This window comes from Sinohyriopsis cumingii, chromosome 7 (assembly GCF_028554795.1).
Source record: "Sinohyriopsis cumingii isolate HCF-2022 chromosome 7, ASM2855479v2, whole genome shotgun sequence".
NCBI classification, from domain to species: domain Eukaryota; kingdom Metazoa; phylum Mollusca; class Bivalvia; order Unionida; family Unionidae; genus Sinohyriopsis; species Sinohyriopsis cumingii.
In genome coordinates, this window is record NC_142967.1 from 59,059,007 (window position 1) to 59,083,588 (window position 24,582).

The 24,582-nt window shown below is 34.3% G+C and overlaps 1 protein-coding gene across 2 annotated transcripts in view; it reads left to right on the forward strand.

The window, feature by feature from the left end:
• Positions 1 to 24,582, forward strand: part of LOC149795336 (kinesin-like protein KIF28) — a 206,148-nt gene that overhangs the window by 127,058 nt on the left and 54,508 nt on the right. For both annotated transcript variants that reach the window (XM_089965111.1, XM_089965110.1), the window contains exons 17-19: positions 3,001 to 3,135; positions 16,660 to 16,795; positions 23,319 to 23,401. In XM_089965111.1, the coding sequence (XP_089821237.1) occupies positions 3,001 to 3,135; positions 16,660 to 16,795; positions 23,319 to 23,401 (354 nt within the window). The remainder of the gene's footprint in view (positions 1 to 3,000; positions 3,136 to 16,659; positions 16,796 to 23,318; positions 23,402 to 24,582) is intronic.

Below are 24,582 nucleotides of genomic sequence, written 5' to 3' on the forward strand. Positions count from 1 at the left end.
GAGGTCAGGTGTGGATCCCATTTGATAAACCAGAAAATTCCCCTAAAATTGATCCCTATTTGTTGAACTTTAAGAAAATCGCGATCAAAATTGGTAACAGAAACTTTGATGTATCGCTCATTTTATCAACGAAAACAGTAGATAGGACCTGGAAATTTTAATCAATACTTTGAAATATCAAATTTAATCCAAATGACATTCCTAGTACACCACGATTAACGATATGTAAGGAAATTATGATCAAAGTACTTTAATAAATAAATACAAATTAAATAATTTTTTTGATTAATTGAAATTTGTGTTCTAGTTCTATCTTTTTGTTCTTTTTAAGTGTAATCATCATAAATGCAATGTGTCCTCTTGTAATCAAATGTAAAATGTGTCAATCTACCATAACAGATATGTCCAAGAGTGTTTCTCTGAGAACCTAATTAATTGCCTACCATGTTTTGATAACTGACTTGCAGGTGTATTTGTTGTATTGTTGCACTGAATTAAAAGCTGGGCTTCTTTGTATTATCATGCTAATTATGTCTTTTGAATCAAATAAAGGAGGTGGAATAAAAGAGCTCAAAGGTACAAAAATCCTACAAACTTTCTTTGAGCTCTTTTAGCAGCCCTGGTCGTATGTCGGGTGAACTCACTTCATTTTATCAATCAAACACTTATAAATCTTATTGTGTATGTAACATAACTACCTTAAATTAACCGACTGTTATTAAAGATAATAATGCAGCCAAGCGAAATGAATACTTTGTAAAATAAAGAGGTTGATTTAACAGATACGGACCACTGTGGGCAAGCAAGTGTCAGAGAGTTCTTGAATTGGCACATAGAGATATCCTCAGGTATGATAGGAAGTTATATTATTACTTCCAATGAAATCACTACATCAGTATTGTACAAATTGAATGATAAAAGAATTGAGTTTCAATGTAGACGATTGTTTCATTAAATAAATGTTGCGTGTTTTTGAAAAAATGAATCTTGTTTGGTGCTGTATCAACAGTTGGTCTAGTTCCCTGCTCTCTGGACTCCGGATTTGGCAGGATACTTAATTAAACACCACTATGGGAACCACACTCATCAACAAAACAAAAAGCAGTGATGTAATACACAGATTTTTTTGCATACACATGATGGTTGTTGAAACCAGTTGGATCGATCTTTCATATTTGGACATTTTGAAAATAAATGGTAAACAGAATAATGAACAACTTCATTAGAAAAATATTCAGTCATTAAACAGCCCAGTTCTTTAACGGTGCTCCCCCCACCCACCCACACAGATTTCTTGATGTCAAAGTGATTTGATTCAATTTTTGGAGGTCCCTATCTAACCATCGACCTCATTTATAGTGAGGTCTATGATTGTGGACCCCATTGTGCGCAAGTTATCGAGGGAGAGGTGTATTTGGAGAGAGACAATGCTCAGTTTTTACTTTTGAGAGCTCAAGGGCAGTTTTATTCATAACACTAAAATTTTGAAATGGCTGACCTTTGGTGCAGACTTTCACAGAGCAGACCATGTCAGGTATTTTTTCGAGTTAGAGACTAATGTTTTGCTTTCTAATGCCTGGATGGAATTTCTTGTGTCTTCTTTTCTGTAATTAAAACCACCTATGAACCTTTGAGTAAAGCTGCTTTTGAGAACTTACCTCAAGACTTTTTTTGTGCTCTCCTTAGTATTTGAAATATGAAGGAGGGAACTTTATTGCCCTATGTACAGAGCAAGAATCTCAAAAGTTCAGTGGAAATTATGAGTTGGTTTCTCTCATTTGCCAACCTGGTTTTCTTGGCAAAAACAACAGCTTCCATAGGTTGATCCTCTCTTGATTGATATCCCATCTTGAATGGCTTCTGTGCTGGGAATGTTTTCAGTGGAGCCAATAGTTGTACCACAAAAAAAGTGACCTAAGTGGATATCATCCAGCAGTAGTCTCTACATGTACAATAAGAAGGAACGTTCCTTCCTTTTTCCTTCACCAATTTGTGGGATCATCAGCCTCCCACCGAACTGGCAAATTAGGCTACACAATAGCAACAGGTTATGATTTACTGATATTAAAATACAGTCATTGCAGAAATTAATTTTAATGATGTAATGCTTACATGTTACTATTGTCAGATTCCCTCCTCCTTTTCCACACTAATGTCCCACTATTCTTGTTTTTATATTACTGACTGTATATGCATTTTTTTACTTGTACTTCATGAATTAAATATCATTAATCACAAATTATTTTTAATTTATATTTTGTATTTTTATTGTTTAATAAGGAAAACAGAATGATAATCCAATATGCTTGTCACCTGAAACACTTACAAATGTAACACCATTATTAATCAAAATATCCAGATTCTCATGTTCTCCATATGCCAACCGTCCGTAAGAAAGAATTTTTGAAAAAGCAAAGCAAATAAATTCCAGATTTCCTTAACACTGTGACTAGACCTGATTTCATTTCAGTGGAAGTTAACAGTATTAGACATGCTTGTTAGGATGCTCACTGTTCCTCCCAATATAATTAATGTGTCTACTGGACATAAACAAGAAAGCCTGACTCAGTAATGCCTACCTCTGCATGTTGTTTAATACTAATTATTGTGATTTCAGATTTACAGCAAATTATATCAAACACATTGTTTTAAAGTAATTATATACAGAATGTACATGTAACTATAATGTATCTTCATGCCGTTGAGCAATATGACAAAGTCTTTTCTCACAGAAAATGGTGAGGGAAAAATGAGAGAAATAGAAATCTTCTTTCAACTGACCAACCTTTTTAGCATCTAACCAGAAACATGCAATGTATTTCTTTCAGGACTAATGCACAATGTAGGAACAGCATGCTCCAGAATTTTTGTTCCACGCCACAGTTTCAGTACAGTGTATTAATTTGCTTTCAGAAGCTTTCTTATGTTAGTTACCATATGAACTTGTTATTATTATCATCATCATCATCATCGTCATAATCATCATTATTGTCATCACAGGTGATGGTTAAGATGATGGACAAGAACACAAACTTTGATTGGCTGTGGGATCGTGAGACATTCATCAACAGGAAGAACATCATGGAGGAGATGTACCAGAAATTTCTGCATGATGAGGACTGGGACCTACCACAGGTACTGTAGAAAAACAGTTCGTCAATATTGTAGAATGCAATCCATGCCCTGATTGTCCAGGTACCATATATAGTCGCTGATTAGTTGACTTTTTACTGAAATTTTTATTCCTGCAGAACAGGGGCTGTTTTATAAGCCCAACATACAAAAGAAAATTTTGATAAATCTAGGGGTAATGTTGGAAACTTGAGATGTTTACAGTACACAAAAATACTGCCGATTCAAATATGTTTATATTTCTATGATATTATTCTCATTCACAAATGCATATATATAGTATGCACTGTGTTATCCATTTCATGATGATATTCATTACACAATACTACATTTGTTTGGATTTTAATAATTTAAATATTATGGATCAATTAAATACTACCCACCACAAAGTGAAGTGTCTGTCAATATTGTTTACCATGGGTATTTACTTGTAAATATATTGCTTCCATTTTCGTGCAGGTCCTAACAACCTGTATTTGTATTAATATTTGTGTTTTCATTTAAATTGTATTTTCCTTTGCTGGAAGTTATATTAAATTCCCATGTGACATTCCCAAGTTTTTTGCCAGTGCACATAACCCAATAAGCCCTTGGCATGCAAAGAAGGCACTCAATTTGTTTCCAAGTTCACAATTCTTTTGATCATGCTGCAGATTTAGTACATGTACTTATTCACTGCCAAATAGAGTTGTACATCTTCCAGTGAATGTTTGACGTTAATCCCTTGTAGCTTGTAAAGGCAGAACCCTCTTTATTTTCCCATGTGACAACCCTCTGATCAAGCAGTGCTGAAGTGACAGAGGGTGGTTATTTGAACTCCTGTTACTTAGCCGGACAATTGACATATGTTCAGTTGCAGTCTTTAATAGATTACAAAGCCCAAGCTCTTTCTGTATATAAGCACCCGCATATAACAGTGAAGCCAAGGAAACAATTGGATGATATTTATGATGACTAGATGATGATTTTCGATGACTAGAAAATGACAGAGACTTTTATCAGACAATGAGGATGAAGTCTTGAACTTGATACCTGACGACATTAGATAGTGGCATTTATAGGATACTGTGAATCACAAAAATGTGGACTTAATTTTCATTGGTTATTTGTAAGACATGTGAAATTAAACATAAAAGATATTGTGAATTGTATCATTCTGAAATATTTTTATACTGGTATGTGACTTACAATTTAATTCATGGATTTATCATATCAATGGATTTAACATGTCAGGTGTTATGGATTTTACTTGATTTAATTAGGGTAAATTGTCAATTTATTTGTGACATATTCCATGCAGTAATATAATTTTACATTATAATGGTTCTTTTGTTAATTTTGTTTTCAATCTATATCTATTTATCTATTCATGTTTGTCCATCCATCCATCCATGTAGTTGGGCTTGTTTATTTTTCCAAAGTGCAACTCTGACACTGATGATAAGTCACCCTTCAGATGGATCGGATTTGCAAAATACACCCAGACTGATAGTAGGGTCAAAGAGAAGTTGATACTTGTTCAATGCCATGTTGAGTCCGTTTGATCATACTGCACAACTGACACCTGTTCAGTGGCATCAGTCCTTTGATCAGATTTCAAAGACTGTATGATCACAGTGTCTCTTACAGAGCCCAAGTTCAAGCTCGACATCAGTAATAGTCAGTGTTCTCTTAATTACAGTTTACTTTATCACTTAGATATCATACATCATGCTATGAATTGCTAAACTAAGGTACTTTGTCAAGTTAGATATCATACATCATGCTATGAATTGCTAAACTAAGGTACTTTGTCAGGTTAGATATCATACATCATGCTATGAATTGCTAAACTAAGGTACTTTGTCAGGTTAGATATCATATATCATGCTATGAATTGCTAAACTAAGGTACTTTGTCAGGTTAGATATCATACATCATGCTATGAATTGCTAAACTAAGGTACTTTGTCAAGTTAGATATCATACATCATGCTATGAATTACTAAACTAAGGTACTTTGTCAAGTTAGATATCATACATCATGCTATGAATTACTAAACTAAGGTACTTTGTCGCTTAGATATCATGTATCATGCTATGAATTGCTAAACTAAGGTACTTTGTCAGGTTAGATATCATACATCATGCTATGAATTGCTAAACTAAGGTACTTTGTCAAGTTAGATATCATGCATCATGCTATGAATTGCTAAACTAAGGTACTTTGTCACTTAGATATCATACATCATGCTATGAATTGCTAAACTAAGGTACTTTGTCAAGTTAGATATCATACATCATGCTATGAATTGCTAAACTAAGGTACTTTGTCAGGTTAGATATCATATATCATGCTATGAATTGCTAAACTAAGGTACTTTGTCAGGTTAGATATCATACATCATGCTATGAATTGCTAAACTAAGGTACTTTGTCAAGTTAGATATCATGCATCATGCTATGAATTGCTAAACTAAGGTACTTTGTCAAGTTAGATATCATACATCATGCTATGAATTGCTAAAAAAAGGTACTTTGTCAAGTTAGATATCATACATCGTGCTATGAATTGCTAAACTAAGGTACTTTGTCAAGTTAGGTATCATACATCATGCAATGAATTGCTAAAAAAGGTACTTTGTCAAGTTAGATATCATATATCATGCTATGAATTGCTAAACTAAGGTACTTCATCAAGTTAGATATCATGCATCATGCGATGAATTGCTAAACTAAGGTACTTTGTCAAGTTAGATATCATACATCATGCTATGAATTGCTAAACTAAGGTACTTTGTCAAGTTAGATATCATGCATCATGCTATGAATTGCTAAACTAAGGTACTTTGTCACTTAGATATCATACATCATGCTATGAATAACTAAACTAAAGTGGGGCCCCGAGTGGCTGAGTGGTCTAAAACGCTCTCCATTATGGATCACTGCCATCTCACCTCTGTCTGCGTGGGTTCGAGTCTTGGATTTGGCTAATGTGGGTATGTGAGAAAGCTTGCCAGTAGCTTCTCGTGGGTCGGTGGTTCTTTCCGGGGTTTTCCCGGTATCTTTCTCCAATATTAATACTGGCCGCCATGTATAGCCTATCATGTGCTGAAAAATGGCATTAAACCCTACAACAACAACAACAACTAAACTAAAGTACTTTGTCAAGTTAGATATCATACATCATGCTATGAATTGCTAAACTAAGGTACTTTGTCACTTAGATATCATACATCATGCTATGAATTGCTAAACTAAGGTACTTTGTCAAGTTAGATATCATACATCATGCTATGAATTGCTAAACTAAGGTACTTTGTCAAGTTAGATATCATACATCATGCTATGAATTGCTAAACTAAGGTACTTTGTCACTTAGATATCATACATCATGCTATGAATTGCTAAACTAAGGTACTTTGTCAAGTTAGATATCATACATCATGCTATGAATTGCTAAACTAAGGTACCTTGTCACTTAGATATCATACATCATGCTATGAATTGCTTAACTAAGGTACCTTGTCACTTAGATATCATACATCATGCTATGAATTGCTAAACTAAGGTACTTTGTCAAGTTAGATATCATACATCATGCTATGAATTGCTAAACTAAGGTACTTTGTCAAGTTAGATATCATACATCATGCTATGAATTGCTAAACTAAGGTACTTTGTCACTTAGATATCATACATCATGCTATGAATTGCTTAACTAAGGTACCTTGTCACTTAGATATCATACATCATGCTATGAATTGCTTAACTAAGGTACCTTGTCACTTAGATATCATACATCATGCTATGAATTGCTTAACTAAGGTACCTTGTCACTTAGATATCATACATCATGCTATGAATTGCTTAACTAAGGTACGTTGTCACTTAGATATCATACATCATGCTATGAATTGCCAAACTGAGGTACTTTCACCGGTATAGGGAAAAGAAAACATAATGTGTACAGTGGAGCATTTAAGTTAAAGGTTATATACTTTTCAAAGAAAAACAACAATTGTACTGCAATTTTGAGGCTGGTATGAATTTTGGTGTGTTGGAGAAACAGGTGCATGACTGGTGCAAGATAAAGTCAGTTCTAGTTTATAATGCCATGCATCTAAGAGAAAAAAAATTTGGATAATGGAAAGCCCTATTGCAAATTGTGAGTTAGGTTTGAACAAGTAGGTTCTGGAGCAGTGTGTTTCAGGTGCATTTGATGCTGTCTGTGAACAGAAGTTGCAGCAACATAAACATACCAAGATGTAATCTCTGGTGGCACCATATTGGTACTGCAACCATTAGTTAAACAAGGTTCAAGGCAAATATGCACAAACAGTGGCATAATGTAGATTGTAAGCCCAAAGAATTTACAAAAGCGGGAAAAATGAAGCATCCAGGGATTTAGTTAGTATCTTATTGGGTGTGTAATGGGTGGGAGGAAATTCCAAATGAAATTATGGTCAAATCATTTAAGAAATATGGTATTTCAAATACAATGAATGGGACGGAGGTTGACAAACTCTTCTGTGAAATTCTTTTGAGATAGTCAGACAAGGAATCTGAGTTGGATGATGACCATATGACAATGGGGAAATTCAGAACTTTATTCGGCAACTCTGACGATGAATTCTTGGGCTTTGAGTCAAATGGTTTTAGTGTGAGTCACAAAAGTATGGAGTTTACTTTGTGTATTATAATACTTTTGGAATTAATATATCACATTTTGTTGTGAATCACCTCATTCTGGATTACCAGTTTTATACTCATGTATGACATCTAATTCATTGCATTGATTTATTGTATAAATGGAATAAAAATGTTAAGCATTATATTTTTCATTACATGACAATGGACAAAATGTTAGTTGTCAATTTATTTGTGCATATTCAGCTCAGTTATACAAATGTATTTATTCTACATTGGTTTTGTCTTTATTTGTCCTATCTCTGTGTCACTCCATCTATCCAGTTTGACTTGTTTATTTTTCCACATGTCCAACTCTGACTCACTGACCACATGACCCCCTTGCAGATGGTTTTGACTTGTAAAAATACCTCAATTTAGAGGAGGGTCATAGAGAAATTTTATTTTTGCAGCCCTAAAAGTGGCAGGTGGGTGTCAACTTATAGTGAAGTGTACTTATAAGCAAGTATATACAGTATTTCCATGACCTGCTTAAAAGAAATTAATTGACAGCTGTATTATAAAACTCGAAAAGAGATTACAGACAAATGCCATACTATTTATAACACACACATATGATCAAGAATGCTGGAACATTATGACATGCATGCCATAGTTCTTTCTAATGTTTATTCTACAGGAAGAATGTGGCATTGTATATAAAAATAAAGATACACATGCTTTGCTACAGAAGGTTTTTTTTGTACATTTACAATTGAAAAACATTGTTTATGAGAGAGTACAACAATTTTATAAATGCACAGAATTGTGTATGTTGTGTTGACTGTTGTTGCACTCAATCAGCAGCCGTTCGTGTCATGAACAAAGTAATTTCAATTTTTAAAAAAGGTTATTTCTGTTCTATTTTTAAAAAAAAACCGAATCTACATGCATCAGCTGAGAAGTGACATTGTTGCTTTGAAGTCTGTCACTACTCCTGATACTGCAGCTTCCTGCCTCAAGTCAAGAACTGTCAGTCAACAACTGTCAGTCAGGACATGTTGAACATATCCTGCTACTGTTCAACATCACTCTTTCATGTTTCAAAATGTACATTAACTGCAGATTGAAAATATCACAACACAATACACCTTAGAACTAAAATGGTGTAGTTTGTGATAAACACATTCAGATGGAGGAATGCATTTGATATTACATTCTTATAATGTCTTGTACAACTGGTCTCTAGATTCTAACTTAAATTTAAAAAAAAGAGTAATAGCCTTGATGCACAGCTGGACTTTGTTCTTTTATTTCTAAAAATGAGAACAAGTGTATATGCTTCAAGCTATATCCCATCCTCTCTGTCTCTCTTTGTCTCCCAGCTTACAACTCCCCTTCCCACTCTTTAGGATAATAAGCAAATCGAATAAAATCTTAAATTACTTGAATGTTGGCAGTTCCTAGCAGCTGGTGGTCAGTGGAATGCTTTGATGTTTCACTAGTCCATTTGTAATACTACATGTAAGCTCATCAGATGACCAAACTGAAGTATATTTATTAAGCAGTTGGTTATAGAATGTGGCATCGTATGTTTCACAGAACCTGCACAAAAATAATAGGTCACTGGTAAAAGTAAATACATGCCTAGAAATTGTGTTACATGAACATGTATATTTGGGTCACAAGTACTAAACAGGCATACTATATAGCACTGTGTATATTTCATTGCATTGGAACATGTTAAGCAAATTTTTATGTGTTATCTTTTTCCTTTCGTTTGTTTAAAATTCTCTCATGTTAAATTACTATAATTAAACTTTGTTTATTTTGTGAAACACCTAAATAGTTTCATTATTCTTTGCTCCACAATATTTTGTCTCTTGGAAAACATGTTTCAGTAAAACCTGTTATGAGAGACTGCCCCTTCTGCCAACCAAAATTGGTCTCTCAAGACAGGTGGTCTCTCATAAGAGGTGTGTGAAAAGGGACTGGATTCCAGGGTCAGTAGTTAGCATTGTTGAAGGAAAAAAATACCCATATCCACTGTACATGTATCATATCCTTTATTCATAAATCTTGTTAAATATTGCATGCATTACTCTCAAAATAACTTTATATAATAAAGATATACATCTATCAAACAATGTGAATCGAATTTATATTTGAACATCACATGAATATGTACATATATTACTACATGTACATGTATATGATTTGTGAAATAAACAAAGGTAATATTTATCATATCCATAAGGTAACTTCACATGGCCATAAAATTTTTAGTTGTTTCAAATGTAACAAAAACTTCACAGTTAACTGTGACATATATATCTTATTCTATGCACTTAATCACTTTTCTTTAAGAAATCCATTATACTTCTTTGTTGACATTTTGTACTCAGCTCTTCGGTCTGAAATTATGTATCTCCGTTTCTCAGCAAAGAAGCAAATGTCTGGGATTGCCATGTTGTAAAGCATATTCTTTAATCTCCTGTAAATGTTCTATATGACTGTAGAATGTGAAATAACCTGAGGCAGAATTTCACCAACAGATGACTCATTGTCACTCTCACTGTCCGCATTTGGAGAAGTACCCAATTTACCTGGCTGCTATTTTGTGAGCGGTCTCCCCTGTTTCACTTCTTTCAATTACATTAATTCTTTCTTCCAGTGTTAGAATTTTTTCTTTTTTTCATTGGAGGTTCTGCCATTGTTGTTAGTGTTGACATAATAATGACTAGTAATGACTAGATGCATTTCAGTTTTGATCGGGTCTTGGGGAAATGTGGAATAAATATATATTGTGTACCAATAAATGAAACCAAAAGACATAATTAACTCATCAAGAAACAATACATTTATTTTGAGATGAAGTTTAAATCACAAGCATTACAGCTCCATAAACAAAGGTTGCGACCATCTGCACCCGGGTAAACAGATGGTGGCTTGGAAAAACAATGTAACAAAAGAAATTTATTAAAAAAAAAGAATCCAGAAATGATTCTCACTTACTAGTATAAAAGACAAAGAGTACATTACCCCCCCACAGGCATTATGGATTAACTGGAAAGACAAACGATATACTCAACCCTACACTGAAGCCCTTTCAAAAAATTTCTCGCTGGGACATTAGGACTACCGGCGTTGTGGGTTTTCACAAAGATAAAGAAAAATACAAAGCCCTAAGTTGACTGTGTATGTCCATCATTACTCCCTTTGATAAAAAAATGGTTAATCTTACTGGCTATACACATGACTTTACCACTACAATGGCAGTTAATGACATGTATTTTGGTCTACTTTACTGCAGTTTACAAATGACATTATATGCTGGACTTGTAAATTTCACAAAACTGGTAGCTAGCAAATTTGTAAAAAAAATACCTTATTTTAGAACAATCTTTACTATTTATGTGGTCATTGTTACAAAGGATTAAATGATGGTTAGTGGTGTTTATCTCGCTATATGGTTGTTCAACTGTAGTTTTATTTAATGTGCACTTTTTTTGCATACTACATGTATCCTGAGCTCTTGTGTTTACAAAGGATAAAGTCAAGGTCAGTGGCGTCAATCTGTTTTTTTGTGATCTGGTCATTCATAGCAGTGGTGAAATGCATATTTTGCCAAGACATCATGGTCACTGGTCACATTCTGCAGGTGGTCACTCATAACAGCGTTTGTATAATAAGATCGATCCGTGCATTACGATTGTGGTATGAAATGTCAGGTGGTCACTCATAGCAGAGGTCGTGCATAAACAGTTTTTTCTGTATGTGATTTCATTTTAGTGGGCAACTCTTTGAATATTAAATGGCATTGTGTATGATTAAAAAAGAGCATTTTGTATAGTGTACAACAGCTCAGCTGACAGGTAAGTTCCAAGTGATGTAGTGAATGTCCACGTTTACATAATTATATTATATGACTTATAAACTGGGGCAATAAAACTTAATCCATCCACTACAAGCCACAACCAGGACAACCACTGTCCATGATAGACACATTGTGAAATTTTAGATTAAAGTCCACATTGGGAATGTGGATTTTCTGTAAAACATGATGTGTGTACTGTATACCCAGACTTATATGATTAAGTGCATTTAAAAGCATTGCCAAGATGAATGGAATGAAGTAAAGGTTTTGACAAGCAAGTTTTTCTAATATTTGACTGGGATATTTTGAAATACAGATTCTGGGGCTATCAGGCATCCCGCTGAAGTCTACAGACTATTGGGTCAATTTTCACTGCAGAATCCCATGCTCTGGGTACCTTTTACAGTGACTACATACAGTTCATAGTTAAATTATATTTCATTGCAGCAGCTAGACATAAGTGAAATATTTTATTAATGAAATCAGTCTTTTCTGTTATCCCAATTTGGGTATATAATTTTTAAAGGCTTTTTGTCCAAATTTGAAACAACACTTGCCTAAAAGACATTTTCTTCTACCAACATAAAAAAAAGCAGTCAAGTGAAGTAAAAGTTAACAGTTTTATTCTGTAAATTGAAATTAGTTACATGCAGATTTATATTTCAGTAGTTGTTTCTAACAATACAATATTTTGGTACATGGTCAGATGTTTATTTCAAATGTTAAGGTAGAGTCACAAAACAGAAGCAGCTTTTTATTTTAATAGTGTGCTTTTTCTAAACCAAAATGTTTATTTTTTTCTATCTAGTAAGGGACATAAGTGATCCTTGAAAAATCATTTTATAAAAGGAAAAAGTATGGGAAAGACCAGGAAATGTTTGTTTTAAAAAGTGGGGGAACCTCAATATGTAGATAAGGAATAGATTTAAGCTCAGAACAGTCAACACATTAATATTTATTCAAAATCTCCTGCCACTTTTTTTCTACTCCTTATGTTCCTTTGCTTTTGGTGTGACTAGGGGAGAGATCCTCACTTAAGATAAAATCTGGCAGCAGCTGAGTGACTCGTACCATATCTCTCAAAAATGTAAATTCTTATTTGATTAAAATAGATACCTGGATGACAGAATGTCTGGAAAAAATATAATTATCTCCAGATGAGTTGTGTCATGCCTGCTAAGCCCCCACTATAAAGTCATGTAAAAGCTATAATCTACTGCTTTGGAAATATTACTGCGGCCATGTGTTTGATGTCTAAGGATTGCTGCAGGCTATTGTTAAACTCTTACTGCAATATAACTGTAAGCCACCAGAGACCAGAAACTTGGGTTGATGAAGGCAACCACTTGCATCATTTGACATAGGCTGGCCATATCACACCTATGTGTTACAGCTTAGTCCTAAGACCAGAGGGAAGCCACAGGGTGAATGAGGCATGTTCTTATCCATACCAACATTGACAGACAGCGAGAGGGACATTGTCCGCTAAGTTTGATTGGATCAGTTCACAGCGATATCCAATCAGAATTGAGATAGAGGCTGTGATTACAATTCTGATCTGAAGAATAACGTTCTGAACTTGTAAATGAAAATTTAGCTTCACCTGGGACGATTGCTAAGAGAGACACTCATAATTTGGTTGCAGAACCTAGAGGTAGATTCTAAGGAAAGAAAAAGCTTTGAAAAGGAAGCCTTTTAGGGGACAGAACTTTTGGTTCAGTTGAGTCACGAGTCATCAAAAGTTGGAGATGGAATTGAGAATAGTCTAAACACTCTAAGTCGACAGAAGTCTAGCTGGTGGAGAAGAAAGCGGAGGAGGGGGAGAAGGAATATGGAGAGAGTAGAGGAGGAGGAGTATAGAGAAGTTGAGGAGGAGGAGAAGGAATTTGGAGAAAGTCAGAGAGGAAGAGGAGAAGGAATTGGGAGAAATAGGAGAGGGAAGAATACCACAGATGAGTCTTCAAGAGTTGGAGACGGAATTGAGAATAGTCTAAACACTTGGAGTCAATGGAAGTCTAGTTGGTGGAGAAGAAAGTGGAGGAGGAGGGGAGAAGGAATATGGAGAGAGTAGAGGAGGAGGAGTATAGAGAAGTTGAGGAGGAGGAGAAGGAATTTGGAGAAAGTCAGAGAGGAAGAGGGGAAGGAATTGGGAGAAATAGGAGAGAGAAGAATACCACAGATGAGTAGAATACAAGGACATGTGGGAAACGATCTCACACTGCTTTTCAAGTGATGCAATAGGCTATTAAAGGGTCAAGTGGGAGTGTAATTGGAAATTTGAATCATTTGATTATTGAACTGTTATTAAATTGTTATTCATTGAACTTCAACCTTTTTGTATATTTGACCATCTACCATCAGCATTTGCTGACTTGGAGCTTGGAGCTTTACATCTATCTTTCACTAATTTAGCTTCCAACCAAAATCGAGTATGGGTGGGACTTCTATAATAGTTTAAATAAAATATTGGGAGAACCCCACCCCAACCATAACTGTTACAATCTTCACAGTCCGTATGATCATATTTTCACTTGATAACAATTCTTATGGGAGCTACAGGACATGCATCATGGATTACCGAGTGCCTATTGCTGCAAGTCCACTATATCCAGTCAGTGACTGGCAAGGATTATGGGCCACCTAGGGAAAGTGGACTGTCCTACTGTGATCCATGATGCGTGTGCTGTATAAAAGTGATGCATGTTAAAAGTAAGGTTGCACAATACTTAACAAGATTTATTCCAAAAAGGCTGTTCCATTATGCATAAAAACCTAGGATATTTAAGGATTTGGGAACATATTATATTTAGTTCTAAGTTCGCAAAAGTGAAAAACCAAGTTAATGTGAAATATTTTAAATTACAATACAGAAAAGAAACAAGCAATTGAGTGTATGTAATGGGATCCATGATGATACCAACACTATAAGATGATAAGTGGAATACTGAGTGGCTTTATAGTTTGGGATAATAACATGGCAGCACTCTTATCAAAGTAACAGGTTCATTTATATTAAATCTTAAGTTCAAGAAATTATGTTGTTTATATCTTATGCCACACATAGTGATGTCATATTAGTTAATGTGACTAATCACTAACTGGCTCTTAGCAGTACATTATTACTTGTAGTTATGACTTATGTGTTTAATAGTATCTCAAACTTGTCTTCATTTGGCATGGTTTGATATGCCGATGTTAACACAATACATACACGTTGCAGTTTTAGTTATTCGACTAGAAGAATCACAAGCTTGTGTTTAATTAGCATGGTATTTGCATGCCTTAAATTAACACAGTACATTGCTCATTTCATAAATTCCACACCTTATTACCACTTGTGCAGAGTCTGTGGCTGAACCAAAAATTCCAAGGGAAGTTATTCTCATCCAGCTGAAGAATTGGGAAATTTTTGAAATATAGAAATGATTTAATGAAGACATTAAGGTGGATCTTGCAAATATGATATGCCTTTTTGTGCATTTGATTGATTTTTTGGCTTAGAGTTTAATTTTCTTCATACTTATGGCACAGTGTAAATTCTTTTACGCTGTTTTACTAAAAATAGGAACAAACTTTATGGTATTGGGAAAGTTAACAATAGAGTATAGATTTACTGACCTTTCATGTTTAAACTTTATATATTAAGGCGACAATTCAGATTTAAGAAGGCGATTAGTTATTAATTAATATTACTTATCTCCACTTGAAACAAAATTACATGACAGTAATTTCTTAAATAAAATTTAAAATGTTACAATTTCTCTAGTTGCCTATAAAGAAAAGAAAATTTTGAAAACTATTAAGATTACCATATAGATTCAACTATAAATCTTGTTTTTAAGTTAAAACCACCACTCACACCTACCATCTTTCTAGGACTGCATAGAGCTAATCTCACAATGTCCCTCCTGTAATTCAAGTAGCTATTAAGCAAATATGATCCATCTGTAATGATGCCAGAGTTACATTGGAAACATACAGATAAAACCAGTGTAAAATAAATTCAAATCTATTATTGAGTGGGATATGTCACAAACAAATCAACAAATTATACTTGATCAAAGGATTGTCATGGTGGAAAAGATGGTGAGGGCTGCCTTTACAAGCTAATAAATTTGCAACAGCAAATAACATGGGATTTTTTTTTATCAGGCTTATTAAAAAGGCAAATATAAGTCAATCAAAACTTTTATTGCACCAAGCACAGTGTTTATATAGCAATACACAATATTATATATTACAAATACAGGTTGTTCTTGACTTGTGCGAACATAGAAGCAATATATTTACTAGTAAACACCCAAGGGTAAGTAACATTGATGGACACAACTCTGTTGTGACTAATATTATATTTAATGTTTTAAAATTATTAAAATCCAAATAAATGTAGATACAAGTATTGTGTGATGAATACTTCAGTTAAACTCAAGATAAGCACATTGCATATAGATCATATCTGCATTTCTGGATGGAAGAGTGGCATGAAAACATAAATATATTTGAATAGAATGCATTTTGTATGTACTGCAAAGATCTGGGGTTTCCAATATTACCCCTCAATTTATCAAATTTTTTATATCATGCTTAGCAGTTGAGCACTACTCTGCATGAAGAAAATTTTCAGTAAAACATATTTGTGGCAGTATGTTTACAGTTCAGAAAGGCACTTTATGTAGCAGTATTTCAGGCCTTATGTTCATCAGTCTTACACTATGTAAATTAGTATCACTTCAACCCTCTGAACAGTTAGTATTTTCAATACTTTGAATAGTGCACTCAACTGTCTTTTAAAAATTATTGTGAGTTCCACAATCATGCATCATAGAATAGACCCTGCCTTGCTTATAAAATCTTATCACATGACACATTGCAGATGTTTTGTTTGTAAACTGCTGTTTTAGTTCATTTGTATTGCTAGGATTATCTTTGGATTCCAGACATTTTGTTTTTACACCTGTTATGAAGTCATGCATAAAATGTATGGCCTCAGATATATAATTGTTTTAATGAAACATTATAAAGTCTGCATTTTTTCCCCAATAGGATAGAGATCCATTCTGGGAACCAGACTCTATGGAGAAATTTATAGGTTTAGCGATGTTCATTTTGAAGCCACTAGCATACAAAATTGATGCAGACGATACTGTAAATGTAACAGACTTCAGGGGCGATATAAAAGGTATAGTTTACTATATTCTACAATGTTTTACCCAGTAACATGCTCTCAGTAGCATTGATTTAGATTTGTACCAGCAAATCTGGGTCTTTCCTTTTCACTTGAAATCATAAATAAAATGAAAAACATAGACCCAGATCTTCAGGTTTATTATACAGCTATATAGGTTTAGGACTTTCTTTTATGCATTTCGATGCATGCATATAGTGCAAATGGAAGTTGACATTCATTTATTTTTATGAAATTTGATCTAAACCTTTCACATTTGTATTTACATTAGAAATTCTTTACTGATCATTGCTGAGGACTATGCACTTTTCCATGGAATGAGTGAGTTACAACAGGTACTTGTTCCTGATTTTATTTTACTCAACATATTACAATCTCCACAACAATGCTTACGTTTGTTTTAAAAAGTCAAAGGTACCCAATGCAAACATGATACTGAAGTGGCTACAGATCTTGGAAATTATCATTTTTGTTCATAGTAAAGACTGGATTTGAAATCTTTCTAATACATGTATGTGTTTTTTTTTATAATAAATACAAGTATTTAATGAAAAATTAGGACAATGACCATTTTCCTTCTGAAAATTAGTCTTATCACATGAATACTTTTGTTCTGCCACCATCACAGTCATTTTGAAAGTTTTGTTACTGCTACACGTCCTAAACGAAAGTCATATTGACATGGATTTTCACAGAAGACGAACTTTTCCAAAATGGTGCTGGACTTTTCATTTACATTAAGGATGGCAATTCTTTCAAACTTCAATATGATCTTGAGGAAATTGGTATGGAAATAATTTGGCTAGAAATGAGATATAATAAACTTGAAACTTTCTATATAGAAAACAAAGAAGTCTGTTTAGTGGGTGACTTCAATTACAGTTTGCTTTATAAAACCAGTCAAAGCTGGGTTAAAATCATGAATTCCCTGAATTATCAACAGCTGGTTCATGTACCCACTGGGATAAAAGAGGTATTTGAAACACTAATTGATCATATTAATGCGAAGAATGCTGACAATATTATTGAAGTTGCAGTTCCCCAATATTCATAAGTGACCATTATCATATATGCTGTACATGAAAATTAAGTCAGAAAAGTAAAACTTATCTTCACAAATATATCAAGTATAGAATAATGAAAAGATTCAATTCACAATATTCCTTAAAGAACTGAAAGATATCCCTTGGTCATTGGTGAGTTTTTTCCATTTTCTCTGTTTCTCTGTCATAGTTAAGCTATTGCTGCTATCAAAATGTAGTTTTTTGGTGGGTAAAACTAATTTTAACTATGCAATACTTACCCATGGCTATTCAAATGCCCTCATCCCACCCCGCTTTGATGTCCTGAGGTAGGAGTCATCTATGAAAAAGATGAGCTAGCTGTGCTTGTTTTGCACATAACATACCAAGGACGGGCAAGTTGCACGAGGAATTGCATCATACTGTCAATTCTTGACTCTAAGGGAGGACATATGCACATCACACAGACAATGCGTTTTTTGGTGGCATGAAAAAGAAAGCTGAAGAATAGCCATGGGCAAGTATTGCATAATTAAAATTAGTTTACCCCTCCCCTCAAAAAACTACATTTCTCAGCACATAACGATAATACACAGATAAGGAACAGATAACCTCTGAAACCATCAACAGATTGATAATCATACATCTAGAAAAGACATCTTTTGAAAATTTTCATTTCAGTAGAGCTTTAACATAATGGAACAGGCAGAAAGAAGATAGATACTTGAGTGTGAAGTAAATATTGAACTACGGTAGTTTTCTCATCCCCCACTTTTTTCTAGTCCCCCCAAATTTTGATAAGAAGGGGGAGCTCCCCCCATTCTTTAAAATCCTAGCAGTATATCTGATAGTGTTTTCACCAAAAAGATATTTAATTGGTTTTTAGTTACAGTAGTACTGATCTGACCTTGGATATGGATGCCATGGTAACCACTTTGAAAATCTGTCTTAAGCCTGAAGTGGATAGTCTGTAGACTGATGCCTTCCCACCTTTCTTGATGTCTTATACAAAGTGTGGCACTCCACTGCTTAGTTCATTTTGATTGCCGCTCTCCGTCCTCTGTGATCATGGTTCAGTAATCTTTGCAATCAGCTGGTGGACTACTCCAGGATGTTACATCATGGGAGTGACCTCCTGTTGTAGCACAGGGCCTATTTTCAACACAACAGACCTCCTTCCTACTTGACTTATTTCAATTTCTCCGCAAAGAAAAAGATTCAGTCCAAGTTGCTATGTGCATCATTCAGTCCAGGAGAATTTTGTGATTGGTGACATGTCAGTCCTATCTGTCTTAGTTTTGACTGCATTGGCTGATTTTCTTCTTTCTTTTCAAAGAAAAACAATGCTCAGTTTCTACTATAAAGAGTTATTCAGAAGCCCTTTCAGTGCTTAAATTTTCTAAAGGCCATCCATCAGGACAGATTCTCATTCAGCAGACTTGATCTGGTATAATTTCAAACTGCGGTTTCTCACTTTCTAATGCCTAAATGGAATCTTTCTTGTGCGTTCCCCCTTAATAAACCCCTATGAACTTTTTGGTGAAGCTTCCTTTGTGAACCTTTCCCTCATGATCTTTTGTCCCCACTCGTTTTACATCTGCAAGATGAAAAATTGAGCTTCATGCCCTATCCATAGAGCAGGGCTTTATCTAGTTCAGTGAAGATTATGAGGCAAGATATATATAAAGGAATATTACTTAAATCAATGTTCAATATTCGATTGTACTTCCTAATCCAATGAAACTCAAAGGTGTCAACATGTCAGCTTCGAAAGCAAGATGGTTATTAACCTTACAGGAGGTAAACTGCACTTTGTGATATCCCTTACAGTTTAGTAATCGAAGTCTCCTCTGACCCATCCTACCCCATTTTTAAAATCTGGACAAAATATTTTGTGATGTATTGCCAGAGTCAATTGCCTAACAGATAGGTGGAATTTATTGCCACCATGCACTGGCATCATAGAGTAGACGTATACCAAACTTCAGAGATGTTACATCAAGTCAAGAGTAGACATATACCAAACTTCAATGTTACATCAAGTCAAGAGTAGACGTGTACCAAACTTCAGAGATGTTACATCAAGTCATAACTGCATGAAATCAATACAAAAATGGCTTAATTTCTGAGAAATTGTGAGAATTATAATTGTTATGGCTTTAAACCACTTACAGAAGAGATGAAACTATAACATTGATGAAATTTGATCTTGTATTTGCCATTTGCATTGCTAGTCACATTGCTACACAAATCTTGCAACCATACCATCAGAGGTCCATTGGTCATGTTATATCAACAATAAACCCCTTTCCAATGCTTTTATACAAAAATTCAAAAATATTAAATGAAAGTCACAACTGTTTGTAAAAGAATGAAAGAACACATTCTCAGCATATTTATTCTGAGAACAATGACCAGAAACATGTCACTGTCACAGAAACGTGGAGAAACTTAGATGTATCAAGAATACAGCATGTCAACAATGTTTTTGTTTTATCTCGTTGAATTGCTCTCTTCATGATGAATCTGGCTTTGTGGTGGCGAATTAAAACTTTCAATAGGCAATTGACTTTGACCCTACACCCCAACATAAATGTCCAAATATCAAAAATGGGGTGAGAAGGGTTAGAGGAAACTTGGATTAAGTTTTAGGTGCAACTAACAAAAGCAGCTTCAGAAAGCTTCTTTTCGTTCCCTGATCATGATGCATTTACATAAAATATGGCGGGCAGGGGGGTGGCAGTAATAAAAGTAGGCATAAAGTGTGTGCTTTCGATTAAACAAACTAATCTGGAAAACACTTCTATATTGACAACTTACATTTGTGTAGTACAATCCATAATCCGTTAAGTACTGTACTTGTGTATAATAAATCCATGAATTAACTTGACAGCCATATATCTATGGTTTTAAAAGAGTGGAAATTTAATTTGCGTTTTATGCCACCATTAGTAGCAACCATAAGCATAATTTTTTCTGCAAAAATGAAACTTTCATGGCACAATAAATGTGTTCCAATCACTAAGGAAAATGCAACAATCTATCAGATTCCAATGCTTTTATTCAAGTTTGGTGCTGGCTTCCTTTGATAAAAGGTTATTTGTTTTTATTGAAGATTGTAGTCAGTTTTCTTTGATGAAGGGTGCATGTGTTATTGAAGTAACCGCTATAGAACAGCTTTGGAGGACCAAACAAATGTCTCTTTCTTATTGCAGTGGCAACATCAAATAATTGTAGAACATTGACTGAGATGAGTTTTATTTTCATTTATTTATACAGAACGATTGGTGCTTCAGAGGTGATCAGTTTTCTTTGAAGTTTCAGCAAAACTATTTTTTCTTGAGTACATTTTAAAAACAAAAAGAGTTAGCTGTTGTTTGGTCAATTGTAGCAGTTGCTTTTCCTGCATTCAACAGTTGGTAGATTTGTAGCTAGCCCCAGTAGTATGTAGTACAGATAGAACAACAAGTAGATCTCCGTTTTTGGGGGGTATTTTGTTGGGGGTTTTTTTGGTATTTTTTGTGGGGGATTAGGGTTTTTTGTGACATTTCAGGTGGCAGAGTGATGTTGCCTTCCTTGCATGCATCAGAATTTTTTTAAAAAAAAGCAAAATGACAATGAATATACAGGTGTTCTGTTCTCTTCTGACAGGGATTACAGCAGAAAATATGAGTGTTCTGAAAGATTTAATTCTATGAGTGAAAAGAAAAAGAATTTTGCTTACCATCCACATCCAGAGGTCTGTCAAAATAAATATATTAATTACTAGTGAGCAGTCTATAATCTGACATTATTTTATCTGAAAAATCCATTATGCCTCATCCAGTTGATCTCCGCTACCAGAAATGTTAACAATAAAAAATGCTGAGATCTCACAGCATACATTACTCAGTCTAGATCTCAGAATATAAAGCAAATTATGATATAACTATGCACTTTTAAGGTGGTTAGTCACTATGAACAATAAATTTGTTTATCTAACAGTACATGTATATAAATTCCTGTGCATTTTATATCAGGTTTGTGGTTTCCTTTCATGGTGCCTCTAAACTTCTTCATTCCAAACTCATGGTTGTATATACAACTTTAAACAGCCAACAGTGTTGGGGGGAAAAATCACTAGGTAGTATATTTTGTCACCATTAATGAATATAAATCACAATTTTCAACATTGGCAAAGTTTGGCATGATCTCTGAATAAACTTTTTACACTGTTTTTGTACTTTTAAGAAGAAAAGACTTTTTTCATGTTCGAGATAAACGCATTTATATGAAATTGTAGGAGCCATGCCACAATCATCTTATATTAGAATTCATACACAATATCTTCCCTAAAAGTGATAATAAACTTTTCTCTTTTTGTTCTTTTAAGGAAGAAAAAAAATTGTGTATGAGAAAGGTACATATATATGAAATTTTGGGAGCCATGCCACAGTTGTGTTATATTTAAATTTGTGTTATAACAGAGCGTGGTATAATGTGGTCACACTGTAACAGTTCAAGGTGTGAACATGAGTTTTCATGCCTAATTATACCAACTTCCCTACAAAATAGTTTTATTTCACAATTACAGGAGAGCTGTCAATTAGTAATTTTATTTAGGAACCATTTCTACTGATAATGAGATAAAAGGGTTTGCATGTGAGAGAGAGAGAAATGAGTGAATGTGCATGTACACAACTGTTTAAATTCTTTATTTTTGCTAAATAGCTGAAATAAATACATGTATCATGGTTGCATACTTCTATTGCTAATAATAATACATGTGAAATAATAATAATCATACTACTACTAATTATAAAATAATGCTAATGCTATTCAGTTCATAGTACATTATTTGATATGAACCAAGTTTGAGACCTGTACCTGCTTTCAGAGGTCACCTGTCCACAAAGGCCACTTTTGCCTTTTCCCATGGATGGCTTCTGTAGATAGGTTTGACTGTGTATGACAGATTTGTTGAATAATATTGATTACTGCATTCTCTGGAACAACTGTAGGAATTTACTTGACGACTAGACAAATCTGCTGGGCAAACAGATTTTCAAAGCTAGTTGTCCAGGGACAATCATGGTTTCCAAACATTTTCTGCCTCGGAATAATCAGGTTAAATGACATTTGAAAAGGATAAAGGAGGTACTAAGTAAACAAAAGTGATGGATGAACAGACAAGCTGACTCCTCAAGCCTCACAATAAACCTCTTAGGTTTCAAGAAGTTTAGCACTCAGATTTTGTTTTTAGTTGATTACTGTAAACTGATTAATATTCCTATATTTTGTGATTACTGCAAAGAAGGATTTTCTGAGCAAATAAAGATTGATCTGTGAAGACAAAAGATGCCTTTTTTATTCACAAATCTGGTTATATAGTCTTTTCCATTAATCTATTTGATCAAATTTATTTTATTTCTTAGAAAAGTGAAAATGTTATTCTTCTGAAAATTGTGTCCTTCAAAATATTGGTTAATAAATTAATACTGTCTTCTTTTTTTCAGCACATATAAAGATTGGAATGTTCCCCTGCACTGAGACTGGAGAGCTTCTCACAAATGATTTTGTAGATAATCCGGATGAACTGGTAAGCTTGATGCATTTCTGTAAAGTTCAAAGCATCTATTGTAATATATTAGGGATAATGATAGTTCTGAATTTTATGCAGGCTTCTTCTGTTTTAGCCTTGGTAGTTGTTCACTCTGTATGAGACGCTGCAACTTTTCAAAATGTCCATGTGCTTCTTCCAATATTGATGAACTTGTGAACTTGATCGAGAAGAAATCTGGTTAAACCATTGCATAGTGTAAATGACTCTCTGCATGAAACACATGGAAAAGGCATTGTTTCAGACTTATCAACATCATCGCTCTCCAGTATGTCGTCTTCCTTGCCTTCTGTTGAAAAGAATTTCATTTCAGCCAAATCAATAATCTCATCATCTGCTAGAGCTGCTTGGCACTGTTCCATGGCATCTGTTTCAACAGCCATCTTCATCTTTATGAATTCAGAAAGCTTCATATAAGCCTTCTTTGTCAAGACTACATGGGATATCAGATGGGGAACATCCGCGAAATTCCTTGTTTTCAAGAAATAAGGCATGCATAAAGCATATTTGTATGGTCTCAGGTTTCACTAATCCCCAAGCTTTCCTCAAGTTGTACAGAGCCCCAAGCAAATCTTCCTTAAATTCTTCTTACTGATGTGCTGAACAATTATCCACAAGCAAAGCAATTTTTCTTCCTTGTACTTTCATCTTTCTGTCAAGTTTCCTCATCCACTCCAAAAAAATATCAGACATCTTCCAAGCTTTCATATTTGCCAGTCATGTTGGATGTGGCAAAAACAGAGATGCAGTCTTTCAGCTACTTCGCACCCATGCATGGTTGACCTTTGATGCAGTTTGTCTTGTCTGGAGTTCACTTAAAAAATAAAGCTGTTTCATTTGCATTGTAAACATACTCAGATTTATAATTCTGAATGATATCTTTAAGTTTGGCTTTCCAGGTTTCAGACTGATGTGTCTGCTGACTTGGATTCTCCACAAGTCCGTTTGTAAGTAATGTTGGGACGAACTTTAAAGCAATGGAATCAACTGCTTGTAGCAGTGAAGTTCTCCACACCAATTTTTTTAGCAAATTCTTTCATTTTGTTGATAATCGTGCTATGATCAATGGGGACAGTAGAATTTGCAGTGCGTATTTCATGAAACCATTTTGCTTTGGCCTCCTCCAAATCTTAAAATTTAGTAGTCTAGCCTTCAGTATA